Source organism: Leopardus geoffroyi, chromosome C2 (genome assembly GCF_018350155.1).
Source record: "Leopardus geoffroyi isolate Oge1 chromosome C2, O.geoffroyi_Oge1_pat1.0, whole genome shotgun sequence".
Classification (NCBI taxonomy): domain Eukaryota; kingdom Metazoa; phylum Chordata; class Mammalia; order Carnivora; family Felidae; genus Leopardus; species Leopardus geoffroyi.
Genome location: NC_059333.1, coordinates 5998817 through 6022030, shown reverse-complemented (window position 1 = coordinate 6022030; position 23214 = coordinate 5998817). Strand labels below are relative to the sequence as shown.

Genomic DNA, 23214 nt, shown 5'->3' with positions numbered 1-23214 from the left:
ACCCTTCCATCCACCCTTCCTTCCTTCCTTCCTTCCTTCCTTCCTTCCTTCCTTCCTTCCTTCCTTCCTCCCTCCCTCCCTCCCTCCCTCCCTTCCTCCCTTCCTTCTTTCCATCCATCCATCCATCCATCCAATGTGCCCAATATGTACCAGGTGCTTGGGGTATAAGAAAAATAAGACATAGTCCTCAACCTTGAGGAGACTAAGTTTAGTTTCGATAGTAGCAAATGTGTAAGAAGAACTGAAGGTGAAAGCTGCCAATTTCACAAACATTTATGGTGGCAATGAATGGGAGATGTATAAAAAAAAGGAAATTTAAAAAACCATCACAGGTAATGCAGAGAGGCTTTGCACAGAGAGCAGAAAACAAGTACCTTTTTATATTATGTAATTCTTCAAAGCACAGAGTTCTCTGAATTTTAACATGTGCTTCGAGATCAGTCCATTTATTATTTTGCAGTGGAATCCTTTCTTGTCCATGAGTCAGAATCCAGGTGGTTGATGATTGTAGAAACTAGGGCATTAGTGATCATCTCTAACCATTCCTGTAAGGTTGTCTGAGCATTTAACTTTGACACAGGATTAGCAAATTATGATTTCAAGGTCAATTTTCATGGAAAACTCTAAGAACACCCAAGAACTGTTTTCCCACTATAACCTCTGGTTCCAAAGTGCTAGAAAGTCTGTTGATTTAAATTTTTTTAAATGTTTGTTTAGTTTTTGAGAGAGACAGAACATGAGTGGCAGAGGGGCAGAGACAGAGGGAGACACAGAATCCGAATCAGGCTCCCGGCTCTGAGCTGTCAGCACAGAGCCTGACAAGGGGCTCAAATTCATGGACCATGAGACCATGACCTGAGCTGAAGTTGGACGCTCAACCGACTGAGCCACCCAGGTGCCCTTAGTCTCTTCATTTAAAAACAAACCCTCTCTTCCTTCATAGGAAGTCTATCGTTTTAATATTTTTCTAATGACTTGCATTCAATACGATAGCATTCATTTACAAGGAGAATCCAACCAAGTACTCAGGGTTGAGTGACAGACTTTACTGAAGAGCAATTCACATTGGAACGGATCAACTTAAATGCGGGTTGACCTCGATGTGGTTGGGGGGGGCAAGTGCAATGCCGGCCGGATAAGGGCTCTCCTTGGAACGTGGGTATGGTTCTTCTAACCCACGGCTGCACGGTGCTGTCCAATGGGACTTCCTGTGGTGAGGACCATGTTCTGCACGTGTGGAAACTGAGCACTTGAAATGTGGCTAGTGTGACTGAGGTGCTGAGTATTTAATTGTATATAATTCTGGTTAATTTAGTTTGAATTTAGATAACTGTGCGAAGCATGTTGGATAGTTCTGGCTGAGACAGCGCTGTACTACATCAAAGTGGCTTTTTCTTCTCTCTTCCCTTCTCTCCTCTTCCCTTTCACTCTCTGCAGGCACTACCTTGCCTGTCTGTTCCCTTTCCCAAATCCGTGACTACTGGATGCAACAAAAGGGCAAAGCAGACATTAAGGGCGGTGCCTCCCAAAGAGCCGTGGAAAACAGCAACGAGCAGATGAGGAATGAAGTCTGTGGGCGGGGTGTGGGTGGGCTGGGGCTGAAGGCCCTTGCAGTACAATCCCTTAGACATGACTCTTCTTCAGTTTGGCCTCGTTTCCTCTGGGCTCTGGACCCTTGATGGGTGGGAACATGGAAGGGAGAACCAAATGCTGGTCTTGCAGTCTTGTCTGGTAGTAGCTGCCTAGTAAGTATCCCGTGGCGAAATAAAGGATGTTGGGGTGAGGTAATCACTCCTTCCACTTGGGAGCGGTCTTCCTGTGTTGCCTACTCTACCTCTAAGAACAATAGAGGCGCTAACTGACAAATACTGGGACCGTGTTACTCAGCTGGTGCTTATTGGCAGCAGTAAGTATTGTAATGGAAGGTCCTGTAGAGTATTGAATATCTGAGCGCGCTGAAGAGAAGTTGACCTATGACACCCAGCTGTAGTGGCCAAATGGTTATAATATTATCGGAAAACAGAATCTAACTTACAGGGCGGCAGAAATAGTGATTACGAACCCTAGACGGTAGCAAGCATCACTAAATAAAAATTTTTTTCTCCTCTCAACTTTATAGGCAGTATTGATAAAGCAGGTACATCATTGCCTACCTGGGCCATAATTCTGCTTGCAGTATCATTTTCATTGCTTTTGATCCTGATCATTGTTCTGATTATAATAATCTGCTGCTGTTGTGTCTCCGGGAGAGAGATAAAAGGTAATTTTTTTTTGTTTATATAGATTTGTGTATATATTTGAACGTTTGGTACAAACACTTGTCGGTCATTAGCTCCTTAACTCTTTTGTAAGATGCGTTGGCCTTTGGAGCGCACTTTATTTGGAAGCGGGCTTCAGAGAAGGAAAGGATTTTATGAAGAAGGAATACATTCCTTTGGGGCTTGCTGTAACCACTCCCAGAAAGACTGAGATCTGCACACTTTTGAGAGGGTGAAGAGACAGTACCTTTCTCAGCAAAGACGCTGACTATTTGAGTTCTGTGCTTATTTGCGAGGATAGAAGGACATTGTAATCTGCCACTTAGACGCTGTGCTTTTATCTAGAATAGTATCTACCTATCTGAGCACATGAAAAGATTATTTCCTATTTTGTGTAATTCCAAATTGCATTTGGAGGTGAATGTTGATATAGTGGTGGGAAGAAAAAGAAGGTCTGCCAATAAAAATAGTACAAATAAACTTAATAATCACACATTTCTTCTGAATGAAGTCTTTCGAGGACTCCAAGATGTATGAAAGCAGTGGCCTCGTTTGGGGGTCAGGCTTCACAATGGGGTGGGCTCACCAACATTGGGGGGGGGGGGCTTGTCGTGAGGTTCAGCCATTCGTGACTTCAGAAACCAAAGGATCTTTGTCACGTAGAAGGCTCGGGACTTTCCAAGTGCTGAATGTGTGTGTCCAGCCTTATCTTTCTTTGTCTCGGAAAACCTCACCTACACCTATTTGAATATTCTCTACACTTAAATTATTTTTCTTACAATCAGACTTCTGATATTAGGCTATGTGTCAGTTTAATTGCATTTAAAATGTCATTAGTAATAATTGCCATTTGATGAGCCCTTTTTTGTGGGTGACCCAGGCACTGTGTTAATTATCTTACATGGACTATCTCTCTTAGATAGTCTATGCAAAGTGCATAGTTAAGCCATATCTAAGCTAATTGCCTAGCCTCAGCCCCTGCATGGATTTGGTTCAGGATTGGGAATTAATTCTGTGATACAACTTTATTCCCTAGGAAACAGAACATGAAAAGTAGTAAGCCTCTGTTGGCCCAGATTTGATGGCAATTTGCTTTAACTTGGGAGTTACCCTATATGCCGCAGATGGATTACTCAAGTAAAATACACTGGATTTTAGATGAAAACGATTTATTAAATTAAATAAATTTTATTTATTTATTTATTAAATAAATTATTTATTTTATTTTATTTTAAATTTTATTTATTTATTTATTAAATAAATTATTAAATTAAATTAAATTTTAATTTAGACGTGACTAGGATTGTGCAGTGCCTTCAGAATACTATTTTCCACATTAGCTACTGTGGTGTCGTTGAAGGAGCATTCTGTTTATTGGGATTCCTGCTTCTCCTAAGCTGTTTTTTTGCCTGTTCCATAATAGCCTAGTAGGAAGGTTGTGCTGGTTGGTGGCCCAGGTAAGATGTGCATCGGGGGGACTGTCTGATTTTTAGCGTTCTCATTTACAAGATGGGGATAAGTGCCATCCTACAGATCGGTCATGAGGACAAAATAAATTGCTACATGAAACTGTTTCCATTCTAGATTAAAAAAAATTTTTTTTACTGTGTTTTATTTTTTGAGAGAGACAGTGTGCTGACAGCACAATGTGGGGCTTGAACCCACAAACCGTGAGATCATGACCTGGGCTGAAGTTGGACACTAAACCGACTGAGCCACCCAGCTGCCCCTCCACTTTAGATTTTATCCTTTACTTTGAGATGAAAAGCTCATGTAAGAGTGAGCTGTGTTTATTCCCCTGCATCTTAACAGGTCCAGGTAAGTGTTGTGAGCAGGGCCTGTGGCGACCTTACAAAGCCCACCCCCATTGGGTGGGACTCACAATGGACACTACATTTCTCCTTGACATAAATGGAAAGGATGCAGTGAAGGCCTGGGTTTCCCCCATGACAATTATTTCCATCCTTAAAAATGGCAAGCATCTAGTTGTTTTCAGAAGTATTTTCTGGCACTTTGCTTTGCTGATGCCTGGAGAATTCTCAATGGTCTGACTGGTTAACTGGAGACTGACTGAAGAGAGCTGAGGACCCCACTAAGTGTGGCCTGAAGGCCTTGGGATTGTTTCTGCTAATAGAGCAAAGAAGCCAAGAGCCCATCTCCTGCAGCCCATTCCTTAAGGAAACAATAGTGACATTCTGTGTCTCTCTTTCAATTCAAATAAGATTGCTTCTGAAGTCCAATTTGGGGTGTGAATTGGCAGATGATATTACGACTGGAAGTAAGTGGGAATATTCTCTAAAAATAAGGAAAATGAATATATTTTAGATCTCAGTAAAGCTTTTTTTTTCACATTTTTTAATAAATGTTTATTTATTTTTGGGAGAGAGAGACAAGAGTGTGAGTGGGGAAGGGGTAGAAAGAGAGAGGGGGACACAGAATCCAAATCAGGCTTTACGCTTTGAGTTGTTAGCACAGAGCCTGATGCAGGGCCTGAACTTACAAACCTCGAGATCATGACCTGAGCCGAAGTTGGACGTGTAACCGACTGAGCTACCCGGGTGCCCCTGTAAAGTTTGATGAATAGAAGGCCTAGACAGGACAGCAGAGTTGCAAAGAACACTGGCTTTTGAGACAGATGATTGGAGACTGGAGCGTGACTCTGTTTCTCTCTACTTTCAAGTTCTATGTCCCCTCCAGTCCAAGAATCCTTTGATTAAAAACATCAGCAATTTAATGACAGCTCAGGGTTGGGGGGGGAAGGGGATCCACCTCTATGAATCGATACCATTGGTACATGTTGATTGAAAATGAATTCTAGAATTAAGTAAATACAGTGCTTAAGCAATGTAATTCCTTATTTGTTAAAGTATGATAATACAACATGATAGTGTCTAGTTTGTTAATAATATGATGACACTAATACCTATCTCTTGGGTTGTAATGATTAAATGAGATAAGTGCTGGCACACAGTAAATACTGAATGAATGACACTAGGGACTGGGAATGCAGAATGCCTCTCCCTGGTGAACGGAGTCTTTGTAGTCTTCTAGTCAAATTCAATATTCACTAAATACTTATTAGGTACCTACTATACTACAGGTACCTAGGAATTATTTATGTTTATGATAGTTAATAGTGAATTCTACTTCCTTTATGCTTGAAAGTCATTTGGTAATTCGGTGTGGGGGAACTTAATAATACCTAATGGGTCACAGATACTCAGCAATGTATTTAATCGGCGGGGGGGGGGGGGGTGTCTATAAAAACTGATGATATTTTATTTTGTGATTTTGTGATATGTGATTTTGTTCCTTTTTTTCCCCCAGAATCTAGTTATCAAAGTGAAATAAGGTAAGTTTGAAATCACATCACTTTCCTGAAAACAAAGACAAGCAAATGAAAAACAACCAAACAACACCAACTCTACCACCACTAACACACACACAACTGTGGTGTTTCAGGATTATGTTACTCAAAATTAAGTACTGAAAGTGGACGACTCTGAAAAACACATATGCCGAACACAAACTCATATGGCAAAATTAATCATAGAATAAAATAGGGGCTGGTTACTGCCTAAGTTTGACTTGCCCTGGCTCACTTAGGAGAAAGGAGATTTTCTACCTGGTGTCTGGCATTTACAACTCTTTCCACAAGAGGACACTAGGCGCCTGCACCGTGACTGTTGGCCCTCCTGTTTTTAGTCAATGCAAGGGACTCAAGGAACATTTCAAGGATATTAAAGAACCATGCAGAAATCCTGCTGCAGTTTCTGGGGCAGTGGAGAACAGTGGGGCCAGCTGGATGGCTTCAGGCACATGAAACTGACCAGACAGACAAATCAGGTAGCGTTTACTGCTTGTACCACTGATAGGGGAGGGGATAGAAAAATTCCTGGCCATCCAGAAGTAGCCACAAGCACTTTGAAGGTAGCCGTGTCAAGGACCTACAGTAATACAATAACTAGTTTAAATGTCTGCAATATTTATACAAGTATAAATGCGCTAAGGGGAGGGATTTTTAGACAGCGGTGATTTTGGTGGGGGTGTTACAGCCAAACCGTGTCTAATTTTCACTATTTTATTAGATAATTTTCGTTTTTGATAGACTGTGATTTAAAAATACCTTTAGGCTACACGCGGTGAATGAAGATGTGTGTAATCATTGTGTAACAGACACTAGCTGTTCTCCCTTTGACCCCGTCACTCCCCGGTGATAATGTGGTATTGGGAGAGGCAGCTGCGGTCTCTCTCAGGACACCACAAAGCAGCAATCTGAAATGACACCTCCTTTGGAGGCTGACTTAGGGCAAGAGGAGAGGAAGGCAGACTCACTCTAATAATTATTCTGGTATCTCTCAGCCTGATGGCAGCCTGGATTCTTCCGTGGACCATTATTGACTTCGTAACATCTTTCACTTGTGTTCTCTGGGATATTAGCTGATTTCAAAACATAGGACACTGGTCAGCAGCGATTCGGGGACACGGGTAGAGAATAAGAACTACTGACAGCAGCAGCAACAATATGGCAGTAGTGATGACAACAGCTGGTTTATGCCAAGTGCCGAACACACGTGCCAGGTGCTGTTCTACACGCAGTGGAGCCCGTTTTCTCGCCGGATGCTCATGATGATTTTATGGGCCGTTTCTTCATTTTGTAGAGGAGGAAACTGAGGGGTACAGACAGGTTAGGTAGTGTGCCCCGGGTCTCCCATCTGGAGAGTGGACGGTCAGGATGTGAGTGAGGCCGTCCTGCTCAGGGCCTGGACCTTGCCCCTGTGCAGCTCTCGCACTTAGATCTGAGTGCATTAGGTCTGGGGAGCAAAGACGGGGAGACTCACAGGGACCCCCATATCCTAGCTTCTTTCCCTGCACTGTGCCAGCTGTGCTGGCTCCAGCTGCTTTCAGACGTCTTCTGCAGTAAAATAGCATACTTCTTCCTCTAGAATCAATGCATGTTTATTATAGAAAAAATTAAAAATACAGTTTAAAAAAATATATTTATTTATTTTTGGGAGAGTGCAAGTGGGAGAGGGGCAGAGAGAGGGAGACAGAGGTTCTGGAACGGGCTGTGCGCTAACAGGCTTGACGGCAGCAAGCCCGATGTGGGGCTCGAACTCACGAACCGAGAGATCATGACCTGAGCTGAAGCTGGACGCCCAACCGACTTGAGCAACACTCAGCCCAAGTGCCCCAAACATATCGTTTTATTTATTTATTTATTTATTTATTAAAAAAAATTTTTTTTTAACGTTTATTTTTGAGACAGAGAGAGACAGAGCATGAACAGGGAGGGTCAGAGACAGGGAGACACAGAATCCGAAACAGGCTCCAGGCTCTGAGCTGTCAGCACAGAGCCCAATGTGGGGCTCGAACTCACGGATTGTGAGATCATGACCTGAGCTGAAGTCGGATGCTCAACCAACCGAGTCACCCAGGCTCCCCCAAACTTATCGTTTTAAGAAATGATTTTGAAATCGCCCCTAATTCTATTGTTCAGAAGTAGGTATTGTTATCTGAGTATGTATATGTTCACTTCGATGTATATGCACGCATCGATGCGTTCACGTCGATACACACACACATGCATTTTGTAAAATTTGGACCATAATAAACCTTACTTCATAAGTTGCTCTTCTCTCTTGAAACTCTTCTGAAGATTATTTCCGTTGACAAATACTTGCCGGCCACATTTTTGCTTCATTTGCTTAATAAAAATATCTTACTGAAGTGTGAGTACAGAAAAGTTCACAACTCGCGGGTGCGTCGCTTGATTACCTTTCACAAGGCATATGGGCCTTGAGTGGAGCCATGCAGAACTAGAACACCCCTAGCGCCCCAACCTCCCTGCCCCCCCCCACATCGCTGCCTCTTCCTCAAGTGTTACGTCTTCTGACCTCCATCCCCACATCCCCAGAGATCAGATTCATATGAACTTTGTGTAAATGGAATCATGTCATGTGCACTCATTGATTTTGGTTTTCACCCTGTGAGATTGGTCCGTGTTGTTCAGAGAAGATGTGGATGGTTGATTATTTTACGGTACCACACACTGGGTGTATATGCCATTTATCTTCTCCTTTTCCCTTTTTTTTTTTTTTTTTTTTTAATTTTTAACGTTTATTTATTTTTGAGACAGAGAGAGAGCATGAATGGGAGAGAGTCAGAGAGAGGGAGACACAGAATCTGAAACAGGCTCCAGGCTCTGAGCTGTCAGCACAGAGCCCGACGCGGGGCTTGAACTCACGGACCGCGAGATCATGACCTGAGCCGAAGTCGGCCGCTTAACCGACTGAGCCACCCAGGCGCCCCTCCTTTTCCCTTTAAATGGGCATTTGGATAGTTTTCAGGTTGGGGTCATTATAAATACTGTGGCACTAAGCAATTTAGCATGTATCTTTGGTGACATGTTCATAAGTCCTCATTCCTGTTTTGTATTCAGTTGGGTGTGTGTCTACTGGTGAACGCTGGGCTGCAGGGTAGGCAGGGTAGATGATTCTGTCATCATCCAGTTTTCTGAAGTAGGTGCACCTGTTTATACTTTTACCTGCGGTGCGTGAGAGTTCTCATCAGTAATAACTTTTATAGGTGGCATGGAATTTCATTTTAGAGATGGATTGTCATTTATTTTATAGTCCCCTAGGGTGGGACGTGTGGACTGTTGGCAGCTTTTGCTGTTATAAAGTGTTCATGAATGAACATTCTTTTAAGTAAATCTTTGCCCATATCTTTGGCCATTTCCCTATAATACATTCTTAATGGTCAAGCATGAATATTTTTAAGTCTTTGGATACCCATTGCCAAGCTTTCCTCCCCTGGGAAGCTACACCAATTTTTACTTTATTTTGGAGATTGGCATACCTTTTCTTTAAAGGGCCAGATAGTAAATATTTTTGGTGTTGTGGGCCACACTGTCTGTCACAATTACTCAGTTCTGTTGTTGTAACATGCAGGCAGCCATAAGTAACATGGAAGTGGACAGGTGTGGCTCTGTTCTGATAAAACTTTATAAAGGGGTGCCTGGGTGGCTCAGTGGATTGTCGTTGGCCAACTCTGCTTAATTGGGTCACTGGTTTCTGGGGGTGGACTATCTACTGGGGAATGGTGCCCACGGGGCTCTCGTGATAAGGTTCCATCTCTCCCCACCTCAGTGGGAGTGTGAGCAGGCAGACCACTTGCATAGCTGTGCTGGTGGTGATGAGCATCTGCCCTGATGCGGTGGTAAGTTCAGTGTGCGAGGATGCCCTGGGTGGAGCAGTGTGAACCAAACATCCACTACTGATTAACATTTGGCTTTTAAAAATGGTCTGATTCCAGGAAATCTGCAAGTGTGAAGACAAACAAAGAAACTTTTGAGACAAACCTAGGAAGTGGCAGTGAAAACCTGGGCTACCATTCAGATGAGCCACGGATAGCAAGTGAGTGGTCGGTGGGGCCGTGGGAATAGCCGAAGGGGCGTGTGGAGGAGGGGCTGGCCAGCCCAGCACCAGCTATGCAAGCCAGAGGACTTAGCCATTCCTGGGCATTGTCCTTTGAGTAATTTTCAGAAGAAGGAGAAATTTCAGAACTAGCAATATTCTAGTAGGTAAACAGTCTACCTATTTGTCCAAAGTTTAAAGCAAAGTGGGATGACAGTTGAAGGACTTTAAAATAAACTTTCTGTTTTCATGTTCTCTTTGGATATAGCCTTCTACCTTTAGTAAAGTATGTGAGGAGGCATTTTAAGACATTGAGGGTCACTTCCCCAAAACTTCAAATAAAGGTGAGACTCAGCAAGAAATCCATTCCTATTGAGCTTTAGAGGGAGTGGGAGAATGTTGAAAACAAAACCTAACTTTGAAAAGTCTTTGTGGCACCTGAATGTCTTACCTTTACAGGACACAGTCCTAGTGAGGGCATCTTGGAAGGCTCGGGCACTGGTTAGCGCCAGGGATCTTCCAGAAGGCAGATGAGAGGGGAAGGGAGTACAAATGGGTTGGAGGGGGAGACCTGGCCCTTCCAAGTTGCCTGGCAAATCAAATTCCATGGAAAGATGTTTCATTAATCAGTTCTTACTGACAGGCTCCCCTCAAAATTGTTTTCACTAAGATGGGGGCTGTGCTCATGTCCCATCTCTCCCACTTTGCCATGGCCGCCTCACATATCTATTCAAAATGGCTCACTTAAGATTTTTAAAAATTCCATGAAGCACGACTGGTTCCTTTTTTTTTTTTTAAAGTTTATTTATTTATTTTGAGAGAGAGTGCGCGTGAGCAGGGGAGGTGCAGAGAGAGAGACAGGGAGAGAGAGAGTTCCACACTTTCAGCACGGAGACCGACTTGGGGCTCGATCTCACGAACCATGAGATCATGACCTGAGCTGAAATCAAGAGTTGGTCACTTAACTGACTGAGCCTCCCGTGCACTCCTTGACTGTTTCCTTTCATAATCGGATCACAGCTTAAAAATTTCCTGTAGGAGAATATTTATTTCTTAGTGTTTTGAGCAATTAATCGTGTAGCTTGACCAAAATCATAGCCCAAACCAAACCTATCTTTTTTTCCCCTCTTTTGCCCTGTGTTTATTTACCTTGGTCAGCATTACAGCTATGGATTCACCTTGTCTCTGGATGAGACTAATGAGTCAAGGAAGAGCTTGATTGTGAGTTTGCCATATTTTTATTTAGAAAGGTATTACCTTTAGAAAGGTATTACCATTACCATATTAGAAAGGTAGGAGTTGTAAAGTATGTAACCTCAGGGTTAACTCTAAAAACAATCTGCTTATGGTTAAAGATTACTTTATGCCAGGGTTACTATATAAAAACAAATGCGTTTCCTTCTAAATCAGAATTGTGAGAACGTGTTATTTGGGTTTTGTCATTTATCACTCTAAAATCCTTCTTCTGTTTCAGAACTTGCTTCTTTTGCTCCAGTGTCCTCTGAATCCAGTGTTCAGGAACAACACAGCAGTAGGCAACCTTATCAGGTGATTCAGACCATTTTACCCATTTTGAGACTCTTCTTTCCACCCCCCCCCCCCCCTTTAACAACCCTTGCCTGGTGGTAGGTGATTATAAAATCATGCCTGTTTTGTGCTCATGATGGAAGAACATGGCCTTTGTTCACTGGTCAACCTGTCAACACGGAGGGAATGGGCCAGGACATGTAGTATCTCTTGGCCTTCGTAGTGGGTTTTGGGGGGGAAGATCAGAAGTGTAGGTGGGGGCTTATAGATCTTGGGGTATCTCTTACATGAGGGTGCAGGTGTATGTACAGGTCTGGAGCGCCAGTGGGGGAGCACAGGTGGTAGGTGTTGTTGGTTGTTAGGCAAACTCTGATGGTCTCCATCCTTCCAAAGCGCACGTAAAGAACACAGTCACCCAGGAACCGTGATGACACAGTATGTTACTTTTCTGACACAGAGTCGGTGGTGGTTGTCACAGATGAGTTAGAGTGCCTGCACAGAAAATACAATTCTTTGCATAGGCATAGTCATATTAGGCAAAATATGTATTTTCTGACCATTTATTGACCTGCACAAAGGCACCTTGAAATGAGAAACACTTCGATGTGACTCTGCAGTGGTGTCCCCGATATGGATGAATGTTCTCCCCTTTGGCTTTTGGAAAAGGCCCACTGGCAGACTGGGATCCCGAAAGCACTCAGGGTCCGAGGTCTTGGCTGCATTCTGACCGCGAGTCTCTATAAGCCTGAGGCACTGCTGCTGGGAGTGCCTTCCTAGACCCGTCATTCTTTGTACGCGTAGATATTGACTTGGGCTTCCGGGCAGCCCCAGGCCATGATATTCCTCTCAGCAGCTGGGATTCAGCTCAGTCCATACATCTTGTCAGTGATGTGTGCCTCCTGGGCCTTTGGGGGTGGGTGGGGGGAGGTGAGGTTTGATTGATGCTCATGCATGTATTAAGAGACCTAAATGGTCTCAAAAGAGTGGTAGCCAGGTGGGAAGACATATGAGGGGGGAGGGTGTCTGTGGCACGAAAGAACATGGGCCTACGTGACAAATAGTTGAGTTCCTGGTACAAGTTCAGGCTATTTCCCTAGGGTGAGTGTCGGGAAAATGGAGAGGTAAATTTCTTCCCATCTAATCTGCTCTCTTTGGCACATAGATCTTCTGATGCATTTAATCTGGCCCTGGGTGAGGTGGCTTGTGGAGACACAACAGATTCCCTTTCCAGGGGCCATCTCTTGACTAAGGGGGGGGCTGACCCAAGAGAGTAATCACCAGGCTGTGAAGGAGCCTATCAACCCTCTAAGACTGGACCTGAGTGGGGGCCATGGGCTGATGGAGGGGTTCTCTTCACTCAGAACCAAGCACGGTCGTCCAAGAACACGTTTACTCCAGCCCTTATTTCTGTGGTTACCTTTTACTGTCAGGTGTCTTTCCACTGGACAAGCCAAAGTGCTTACGTCTGGCGTTGGGTGGGGGGCATTGGGATAAGTGGGGAGGGGAGTCAGAAGAAGTCACGTAGATGATCCCCCCTGAAGTAGAAATGAGGACAAGGGAGAACTCTAGATGCATTTGGATACAGGAATGGAGAATGACGTTTCAGAGCTTAGAGTGGATCCTTCTTGAGTTTGAAGTGTTTTGAAAATACACGGGGAGAGAAACTAGAGAAGTTTCTGCTACTTAAACGTGTAATCAGCTAAATAATCTATTGGTGGAAAAAGAACAGCGGCCTGGAGGTGCTGGGCCCTGGGGGACTGTCACACACACCTGTGTTTCTTGAAGTGTCTGTCAGTTTTCTAGGGGAAGGTGCATCTTGGCCCAGAGCATCAGGGTCCTTCAGAAACCAACAGAACACAAGGAAGGTGAGCTGTTCTTGCCTGGACTAGAAGCTGGCGAGAGGCTATTTAAATAGCTGGATTCTTCTGTTTAGAGTTGGGGAACTTCAGGGCAAACCCTGTTTTGAAGAGTCCACCTTTGGTCAGTAGCCAGAGGGTGCCTCTGCAGGTGCGGGCCCAGGCACTGTCTGCAGGTTGTCCATTTGGAGAACCCGGACGCAAGATGTACCGTGGGGTACGCTTTCCATGAGCACTTTGGGAAGGGAGGGAAGAAGGCAGACGGTGGAGCCAGTGGCCGAGCCTAGGGGCCCTCGGCCCAAAGAGGACATATTCCCGCACGTGGTCAACTGGCCACTCGAGAGCTGCCAAGAGGCCACGCCGCTGCTTCTAGAAACAGGTCAAGGTGACTTGCAGCACTGAGGCTCCTTTTAGAACTTCCCCAGGCCAGGCCTGCAGCCCTGCCAGGTCCGTGCGTCCGTGTTCATGCTGTGCAGCCCGAGGAAGACCTTCGTCGGAGCTCATTAGGCCTCACTGAAAGACGACAGTGCAGTCTGCACTTTCTTTTCTCATAGGCTCTCTCCGTTCTGTAGTGACCCCTAAAGGCCCAGGAGAGGCATCTGAGAGCTACTCAGAGCTCTTTCATTTGTCTTTCATCCCGGCCTCTTCTCCAGAGACCTCAGTGTGACTCCAGCCTGTGGCAGAGCCACCTGCGCCACTGTTGGGTGTTTCCATGCTCATGGGCCCTGGTGGGACTCCTGCCCGTAAAGCTGGCTTGTTGGAGTTTAGGATTGTGGGCTACAGACTACGTGATTGTGCAGAAAATCTGCACCAGCCTCGGCTCCTCAAAAGCCCGTAGCTTCAGCTGAGACATGTCCAGCTGGGAGTCAGCCTGCCCCAAATCTCTTCCCGGTGTTCCTCTGCATGGAGCTCGTTGGGGCAGATGCACATCCTATCCATGGAGGCATGGTGTGCACAACACCAGCCGAGGCTCCTGTTTTGTATTAATAGGTCTCACAGTGGGGTGATCTTGGTTTTGCCAGCAGCTCAGCAACCGTTGAGTACGTGCCCTCGTTCTCTCTTTGTGCTGGCTCTCTCGTCTGCTCAACCTGATGGTGTTATGTTAACTCAGCATTTTCAGATCTTAACTGGTGGCCCTGGCCTACGCACAGTCTAGCACAGCGTTACTGGCTGCTCATTAAAAGCTATGCACTGATGTGGAGAATGTCTTCAGTGCTTAGCCGTATGCTGTCACGAGCAAGGTGATACAAGGAGTGTGTGTGCACGTAGACATGCTCCCTTTGCAGATAATCACAACCTGATCACCCCAAGACATTTGTTAGACAGGTATAAAGGAGGACGGGCCATAAAAATACTGTGTTTGGGGTTCATTGAAGAAAAGTAAATAAGTCCATGTCAGATTGCCACTTTGCTCTTGGGCACTTTGGTTGCCTTCAAGATTATCCTGTTCAAACACAATCTGAGGAGGAGGGAGCCTGAAGGGCCAGGGGCTGCACTCAGGAATCATTGATGTGGCCTTTGGGATGCCCAGACTCTTGGTCTCACCTGTGGACCTCCCGGCTCAGTGGACTTGGGATGCAGCCTCACTGCGTCTGAGTTTTGGACAAGACAGGGCGGTTGTCTAGGTGGTGAAGTCTAAAGGCAATTGGCTACCTTATAACAAGCTGGAAATGAGGGCTGCTGGGAGAGACAGCGGAACATTTCCAGTGACCAGCTTGCCTACTTTGTGATGATTATTTGCTAGTGTCCCAGGGCATTCACGACACCCAGGTTACGTACACCCGGTGGCAGTTACACCGGACCTTTCCCGAGGGTGGAGGGCGCCTGTGCTCTTGTTGGAGTCATGTGGATCTCCTATAAGTAGAGGAGGGTCCAGCCCCCGAGCCCTGCGTGTGCCCACACTGGCTCAGGGACCAGAGAAGTGTCCCAAGGAGCAGGCAGCGTCTTTGGGCCACTCTTCTCCTCGCCTTCAAGACTGCAACTTCCGGCTCCACCCAGAGTCCACGTCTGTGTCTGATTTCCAGGTTGTGGTGAACCTCCACGTGCCACATCTTTGTCGCGCAGCACAGGCATGATTTTAATTACATTCTATGCCCAACAGTTCCTAGAGCAGGAAATTGGAGTTTTAATACTTACGAGGGGCCTTTGCGGCTGCACCAGCCCCCATAACTCTTGCCCCATCGATAGCTTCTGACTGAGGTCCAAAACACAGGAGGCCCACACTGCCTTGGGGAAGATCAACCTGAGACATCATGGGGAACCTCTTTTTTAGGATCTCTCATCGTGTCCAGATGCTTTCGGTGCTGACAGCCCCGAGAAAGCTTCGGAGGGGTGAGGGCTCTGCTCAGGGACAGGCTGGCATGAGTCAGGTCCATTGGTGACCCTGGGCTGTAATCACAGGAAAAGGTACCTGCTGGCTCTTCTGGGGCTCCCTCTCTGGCTCATCCCCACCTGTCAGCTCACTGCCCTGCTAAGGTCTGCCCTGAACATGGGACTCTTCACCAGAGGCTGAGAGATGGGGGCAGCCCTTGTTCCTACCAGCAACTGGCAGAAAGGGAGGATGTGTTTCCAGGATCCAGGATCCCAGGGAATGCTTGCTGAGCCTGGAGGCACAGCCAGCACCTGTAAGTTCCTGTGTCTTGGTACCTTGCTGGCTCAGCAGGGGCTCTCAGTGGAGCGGTATACCGGAAGCTCTTCGGGTATTTGTTAAAATGCAAAGTCCTGAGCTTCTTCCAGCCTTTCTGGATCAGAACCTCTGGGAGATGGGGCCAAAGAATGGGTGTTTTTACCATGTTCTCCAGGCGATCTGCTTTGACGACAGTATTTTAGTGGCCCCACATGAAAACGGAAGACATGTACAGCCTGTTTCTAAGGGCAAGTCACTGCTGAGTGCTGGGGTTTTTCTTACACCTGTGCACTGGGAATGACTTCTACTCCACGAGTGTGCCACCAAGTAGGTGGCTAGGCAGTGCTGCGAGGAGCGTTAGATGGAAGGGTCTGGATACCGAGATACTTTGCAATCTAGGCTGCACTGTAGTTGGGGTAAACTTATTTCTTAATGTTTATTCATTTTGAGAGAGAGAGCATGAGCAAGTGAGCATGTGAGCAGGGGAGGGGCAGAGAGAGATGGAGAGAAAGAATCCCAGGCAGGCTGCTTGCTGTCGGCACAGACCCCGATGTGGGGCTTGATGTCACAAACCATGAGATCATGACCTGAGTGGGACGCTTAACCGACTGAGCCACCCAGGCACCCCAGGGGAAAGCTTTTTTAAACCTCTTATGTTTTAAGTGGGTCCGAAGGCATACTGCATTCACTCTGGATGAAAGAAAAAACAGGATTTTAGGCTGCAGAGACCCCAAGAGCATGTATTAAATTGTAGGAAAGGTCAGAAAGGAAAACAAGAGAGTGATTTTCAGAAGTTACAGACACCAAAATGTGACACTTCTTTCCCCTGATGATTCCTATCCAGGCTGGATTTACGGTTAGGATACATAATACTGACTTTATATTCTAGAAAGGAGTTGACGTTGGTGAAGTACAATAAACTTAGGTATAACTGCCCGTGAAACACGTTAGGACAAAACTAATAAATAAAACTAGAGGGGCGCCTGGGTGGCTCAGTCCATTGGGCCTCCAACATCGGCTCATGTCCTGATCTCGCAGCTTGTGGGTTCGAGCTGCACGTCGGGCTCTGTGCTGACAGCTCGGAGCCCAGAGCCTGCTTTGTTGGGATTCTGTGTCTCCTTCTCTCTCTCTCTGCCCCTCCCTGGCTCATGATCTGTGTATCTCTCTCACAGAAAAATAAATAAATATTTAAAAAATTAAAAATAAATAAAAATAAAATGAGAAATTCTTACTGACAATTACAGCCAGTGGGAAGGGCAAACACCATTTTTTTAATATGATGTCATGGGGCTTGCAAATATTTTGCATCTTGATCAATAGTTAAAACCAAGAGGCCTCCTTTTCCTCTCCTCTTTCTGGACCTCAACTCACTGTCAGTCAATTTTTCTGTTTATTTTGGGCAACTCTGTCCCTTTCTCTCCGGAGTCTGTCAGTTTTGAAGGGTGAACGCTTGAACAACTTGAAATGTGGATCGACTCTTCCCCGCGAATCACCACCCTCCTGAGATCAACAGAAACAAACTCTTGATAAATTTAGAAAACAGCCAGGCGTTAGGGCAGCCCAGTCGTGAAAACAAAAGGCAAATAACAACTGCAAAAATGTCAGGCATGTTTACTGCAGAAACCCACTTCCTAGAGCACGTTGCTGAGGTGGCTCCGTCAGCCTCCTGTTTTCCCTGCATGACCAGGAGTCACCAAGTTCAGACCACGAGCCTGAGTGATTCTATCCTGCAGACTTACTGACATTCCATTGCAATGTCAATAATGCATGGTGCCCGGTTGCATTATTTAGGATGTGCAGTGTGGCTGCGGTACCCTGGAACCTGAGATGGCACTCTCAGGACTGGCAGGAAAACATATTGTGTGTTTTTTAGTAGGGCAGTATAGTCAGGCAGGCACTGGTCCCTCTGGAAGAGTGTGTGGTTTGCCGGGGATCACACTTCCGAATGAGAACAGAACAGCAAAGATGGCATTTCTGGCAGGAGGCAGCAGCCTGCTGCCCGAGGAGACAGACAAATGATCTGTGCCCCTATCCTGTAGAAGGAGTGTGTGTTATTAAAGAAGGTTAGAAATCTATCTATCTATCTATCTATCTATCTATCTATCTATCTATCTATCTAAATGTCTTTATTTTGAGAGAGAGTATGAAAGGAGGAGGGGCAGAGAGATAGAGAATCCCAGGCAGGCTCCACGCTCTGTGTGGAGCCTGATGTGGGCTCGATCCTGCAACCCTGGGATCATGACCTGAGCTGAAATCAAGAGTTGGATGCTCAACAGACTGAGCCACCTGGGTACCCCCCCGAAGGTTAGCAATATTTTATATTTTCATATGGAAGTTAGAATTTCTGTAGGAAGATTGAAAAAAAAGAAAGAAAACAAACCAGAACAGCACATCTTTGTGGTACTTTGCCTCCATACAAACGAATATTGGATTCTTTGACCTGCGTTGCTCATGTGGCCCTGAGCTTGGAAACTTCGGGCGTGCGTGGAAATACCGACATAAAGGAAGGATGTGCGTTAACATTTTTGCTTCCTCTCTGGGTCCTCGTTTCTTCTTATCTGATGAGTGGAGGTTTCTTCTCAAGTGTGCCTTTTCCGTCCATCTCCACTGATTAAATCCACCCTCTTCTCTTGTCACCAGGGACCTGACCGCCGGTGGCGGGGTCCAGCAGGTCGCCCGCAGGTTTCCTTTCCCGTGGCCAGTCCTAGGACCGTGAGGAATGTAACTTTGGTCTAGCGAAGACGTCCCTCGGGTTCCATTCTGCACATGGCTGATAACATGCATCACGCCCACATTGTCCTTCCTCTCTGTCCCAAGGCTGGGCTCCCACTTCGCCAGTGTTACCGGGAAGCAGTGATGCTGGAGTAATCGGAATGGACACTTTATCGTGAAAGAAGGGGTCCATTTCCCCACCTTCCAGCATAGAATTTGGTTTTCAAAATGTTTCACGATTTTAGTGAATTCCACCAAGTTGCTGAGTAAAAGCTACGAGTCCATCGTGGTGATTTACTCGTCACCGGACACTCCTTCTTGCTATCTAATAAATGGCAGATAAGCCTATATCATACCATGACTTTTAGAATATTTTTGTTATTGTAATCATATGAAGACAATATTTATGTATGTTTAATATGTGGGACATTATTGTATATTGTTTGTGAAAAAAAGAGCATACATATTAGGATCAATCAGAAATCTAAGATTGCCTGGGAAATCAGAACTCATAGGTTAAGAAAAGATTAAGTTCAAAGCCGACGTACACATTGTGGATATTTCCATGAAGACATTCACTTTTGTCTGCTCCTTATCAGGCTCCCTCTCCAATGAGTTAGATGTGGATTTTGCTTTGTGGGGGATGTAACTTACATACCACAAATGCCATGAAAACACTGGAAATGGGTAACGTGTTCTTTAATAAATAAAAGAGAAAACACCAAAAAACATGTATTGCCTCTCTTAATTTCTTACTATTCAGGTGGTAGTTTAAGGAATCATGATGTTTAGGAATCAAACATTTCTAAAAAGCAACATGAGATGTCTGAAAAAAAAAAAATCAAAGGGCGCCTGGGTGGCTCAGTCGGTTGAGCATTCGACTTCGGCTAAGGTCATGATCTCACAGCTTGTGAGTTCGAGCCCTGTGTTGGGCTCTGTGCTGACAGCTCAGAGCCTGGAGCCTGCTTTGGATTCTGTGTCTCCCCCTCTCTCTGCCCCTAACCCACTCGCATTGTCTCCGTCTCTCTCAAAAATAAATAAACATTAAAAAATTAAAAAAATCACATTTTCATGTTAGTCTTTGACTACTGTACATTTGCCCCATAAAAGTTAATACGAGGGGCTCCCAGGTGGCTCAGTCGGTTAAGTGTCCAACTCTTGATCTCAACTCAGGTCTGGATCTCAGGGTCGTGAGTTCAAGCCCCATGTTGGGCTCTGCACTGGGCATGAAGCCTACTTGAAAAAAAGCAGTTAATATGAATGTTGTTATTAAGAAAAAAATTTGTCTTTTCCAAATATTGCTTTTTTGTGTAGATATTGTCAGTACATTTCACTGCCTACCCATCTCTTCATATTTACCCCGGAGACAGGACAGGTGGCTGAGTCCTGCACCAGTTGGTACAAATTTCTGTGATGGTTAGTAATTAGCAACTGCTCAGTAATTAATGACATGCCCAACCATGGACTTGCTAAAGTGGAATTTGACTTTTAAAATGGGTTAAGATTTTAGTGATTCCTTGGAGTTACTAAGTAAACAATGTACATTTATCCTGATGACATTTCTTATCACTTAACACTGCTGCCTGCTAATCCAATCAATGGTGGACAAACCTATATACCACCATGACTTATAAAATATTTTTGTGATCTGAAATCACACTCAGCCTCTACCCTGAAGGCTTTCATGTGAACCAACCACTAATTCCAGAGCTATCTGCTGGTGCAGATGTCCGATTCACTGGCACTCATACAGTATCTGCTCTGATTGGCTGGTGTTCATGCCTTACTGGTTGTCCAATATTTTGAGTATCACCACTGCCTAGAGGATCCTGAAGAAAATGCCATCTCTTCTAGCACTGTGTCCCTAAAGTGAGGGAATTGACCACCTCTTTCTCTTCGAAGTAGAGCTAAAATGCAAAATTTCAAAAACCCATGACAATTGCTAGATCACTTTCCCAAGATAACTTTTTATGAAAAAAGTTGCTAATTCACCTGCTTCAAAATGAGACTCTTATTCATTATAACTTCTTAACTCTCTGCCAGTGTGTTTCTGTTGTCCGTCATCATCCTTGAGTGGGTACAAGTCAAGGGGAAAGACAAGAGTTTCAGAAGACCTTTTGGACAGAGCTGTTCAGTGAGTGAACTCTGTATTCTTTACTTCATGGTTTGCTCTCCCGAAACCTTCACAGAACCCAGATCCTGAGACAAGGCAAATGTCATGTCATTTATGCCTTTTGTAACCTTTACAGGCGCTAGCGTTCTTGTAGGCATTGAGTAAATATTGAGATCAAACAGGGCAATATTGAGAAAGACAATATATTGAAGTGTAATGAATATTTGCCATCTGCCTGCTCTAAGAATTCCATTTTGGTGGTGGTTTTAGGAATCAGTGGGAGTTGCATGGGAAATATAATTGAACTTTAAGTTCTGAACTCTGGAGAGCAATGCCAAGTGATTTTCATGGAAACTGCTTCAACTTCGTTGGTGCCGGTTGCCTCAAAATATTTATCAGTCCCTCGGGAAGTTTCTCTGTGTCACTAATGAGCTATTTCCTTACTGTAGCTTATTCCAGAAGTAAGGTTCCTCAAAGGGACCCCCAGCCAGTTTTTATTGCACAGGAGGTGAATAAGTTATTTGAACAGAACTGTCTATAGCTGTCCTGCCCAATACCATAGCACAAGTGGCTATGCACATTTAGGTTATTTGGAATTAAATAAAATAGAAGATCCATTCTCTAAGTCCCACCAGCCACATGTCAAGTGTTCAATAGCCACACGTGGCTAGTGGCTGCTGTATGGGACAGTGCAGGTGGAAGTTTTTCACTGCTGCAGAAAATTCTATAGGATAGTCCTGACCTAGAGCTAGCTATTTGGAAACGACCTTGATGTGTCCAGGATGGGCTCTTTTACACAAACACTCAATTGGTGTTTTCTGTCAGTGTTACGTCTGTGTGCTTGCTAGTTTCTATTTAGGAACCTGTAAACCCCAAGGCGGCTCTCAACTGAAAATGGCATTTTGCTGATGTGGTAAATTCATCTCTTACTTCTGCAACGCAGAGAGCTGAAGCATGCCCAGGGGGATGCGGTGAGAGGGGTCAATCACGGCTAAATGTCATGGCCAAGGGTGTTCCTCAGAAAGACAGACATGGCTACTGCTAATGAATGGCCATGAGGCTGCAGGTTTACTTAAACAAATACCTCTCAAAAGCGTGTGCCATAAAATCCTGGCTGGGGAAACCACACCTGTCCATCCTTCCAGGGGTCTTTGACCATGGTTCCTCTGTCAGATTCCAAGCCAGCCCCCTGAACTCGAGGACCTTACACAGTTTACTTAAGAGTAGGGTATAAGTGGTAATGTCAACACATCAAAGGTAATTGGAGACTTGAATAGAAGCACTTCCTTTGCTCTGTGTGACCCTGACCTTGGAAACTGTGAGAGATGTTCAAGTTGCCTTGCCAGATCCTGGGAGTTTGTTCACCAAAAGGGTGAATGGATGCTGCCAATCATATAGGAGATTCTGTGTCAACAACCTATCCCTGCCACGTCAGTGCTTATGATACTGTTGGGGAAGAGTACTCCATCCTGCGTAAAGAGGGTGCATAGTCCTCCCTGGGGAGCACCTGGGAACTCGGAGCAGAGATGAGGGAGGTAGAGGAGAGGCGAGACAGTAAGGAAGGGCAGGGGGAGCGGGGGAGAATGGGACGGACAGGGGGTCTAGCAGGCCTGGGCCAGGACCCGAGGGCCCGAGCACCTGTTATCGTCCAAAGGGTTAGACTTGAATGGAGAGAGCTCCCAACAGTCGCTGCCAAGCCCTGGAAGCCTGGGAGTGGGGAGTGAGGTGACAAGACTCCCTCACTCTCTTGCTCATGCCTCCCCTTGACCAAGCCCGACCAGAGCCAGAGGTCCATGGGGCCCACCCATGTCATCCGTCCAGGATGCAGAAAGGCAGAAAATGGATATGGAGGGCAGGCAGGCAGAAGATACCCAGCCAGGAGGATCTGGCAACATTTAGGAAACAGAAATCAAGGAATGGAGAATGTTTGCAAAGTCATGGGGAAAGACGTTTGGCCTGGTAGCATTCCACTTTTTCCATTCTTAAGGATGCATCCCTTTATACCGAAAGAGGACACCACTTGGGGAAAAGGAATTTCGCTGCACTGAACTTGAGTAAGTCACGGCTTCGGTGACACCTCAGTAGAACAAAGAGATGGGATGGTGGTCCCTGAAGTCCCTTGTGGCACTTATCTCTGTAGAGATGCGATCTCTCTCTCTCTCTCTCACACACACACACACACACACACACACACACACACACACACACACTTGCCCCGTCCTCACCTGACACGGCCCAGCTGTCGGACCGAAGCTGTTCCCATCTGAGTGCGTGCAGGCGGCCCTGTCCCCGCTGCACCGGGGGAGATGGTAAATATTTAATTCTTACCTAGTTCAGCCTGTAAATCACGTCTCGGGCTGTGGCTTCGGGTGAGTCTCACTTTCCAACATTTCCCAAGCAGGCCCTCCTCCTCTCCCTGGACCTGGATGAAATGCAGTCTTGGAGGCAGTGGGCAGGGTCCTGAACAGAAAGCAACCCCACATTTGTCTCCCCTCCTTTGTTGCATGAGATGTGTTCTTTCTAAGCATACAGTGGGATTTGGAGCGCACACACCCGCAGGAAGGTTCGTGAGGATTACCACTCAGCCTAGTGGCTTCAGACAGAGAGGTTCATGACCAGCATGTAATCACAGTGGGTTGACAAAGCAGAAAATGAATGATCCCAGTAAAGTATGGGGGAAGCACAGTGCACAATATATTGATAT

General features: G+C 45.5%; 1 protein-coding gene across 6 annotated transcripts in view; it reads left to right on the top strand.

Moving 5' to 3' along the window:
• Nucleotides 1-23214, top strand: part of IGSF5 (immunoglobulin superfamily member 5) — an 89718-nt gene that overhangs the window by 32537 nt on the left and 33967 nt on the right. For 3 of the 6 annotated variants that reach the window (XM_045501333.1, XM_045501332.1, XM_045501330.1), the window contains 5 exons: nt 2120-2260; nt 5586-5610; nt 9576-9676; nt 11151-11224; nt 18326-19126. In XM_045501333.1, the coding sequence (XP_045357289.1) occupies nt 2120-2260; nt 5586-5610; nt 9576-9676; nt 11151-11224; nt 18326-18421 (437 nt within the window). In that variant the 3' untranslated portion in view covers nt 18422-19126. Of the gene's footprint in view, nt 1-2119; nt 2261-5585; nt 5611-9575; nt 9677-11150; nt 11225-18325; nt 19127-20440; nt 20532-23214 lie in introns of those variants that run through there. The other 3 variants (XR_006718200.1, XR_006718199.1, XM_045501334.1) reach the window with 2 other exon arrangements.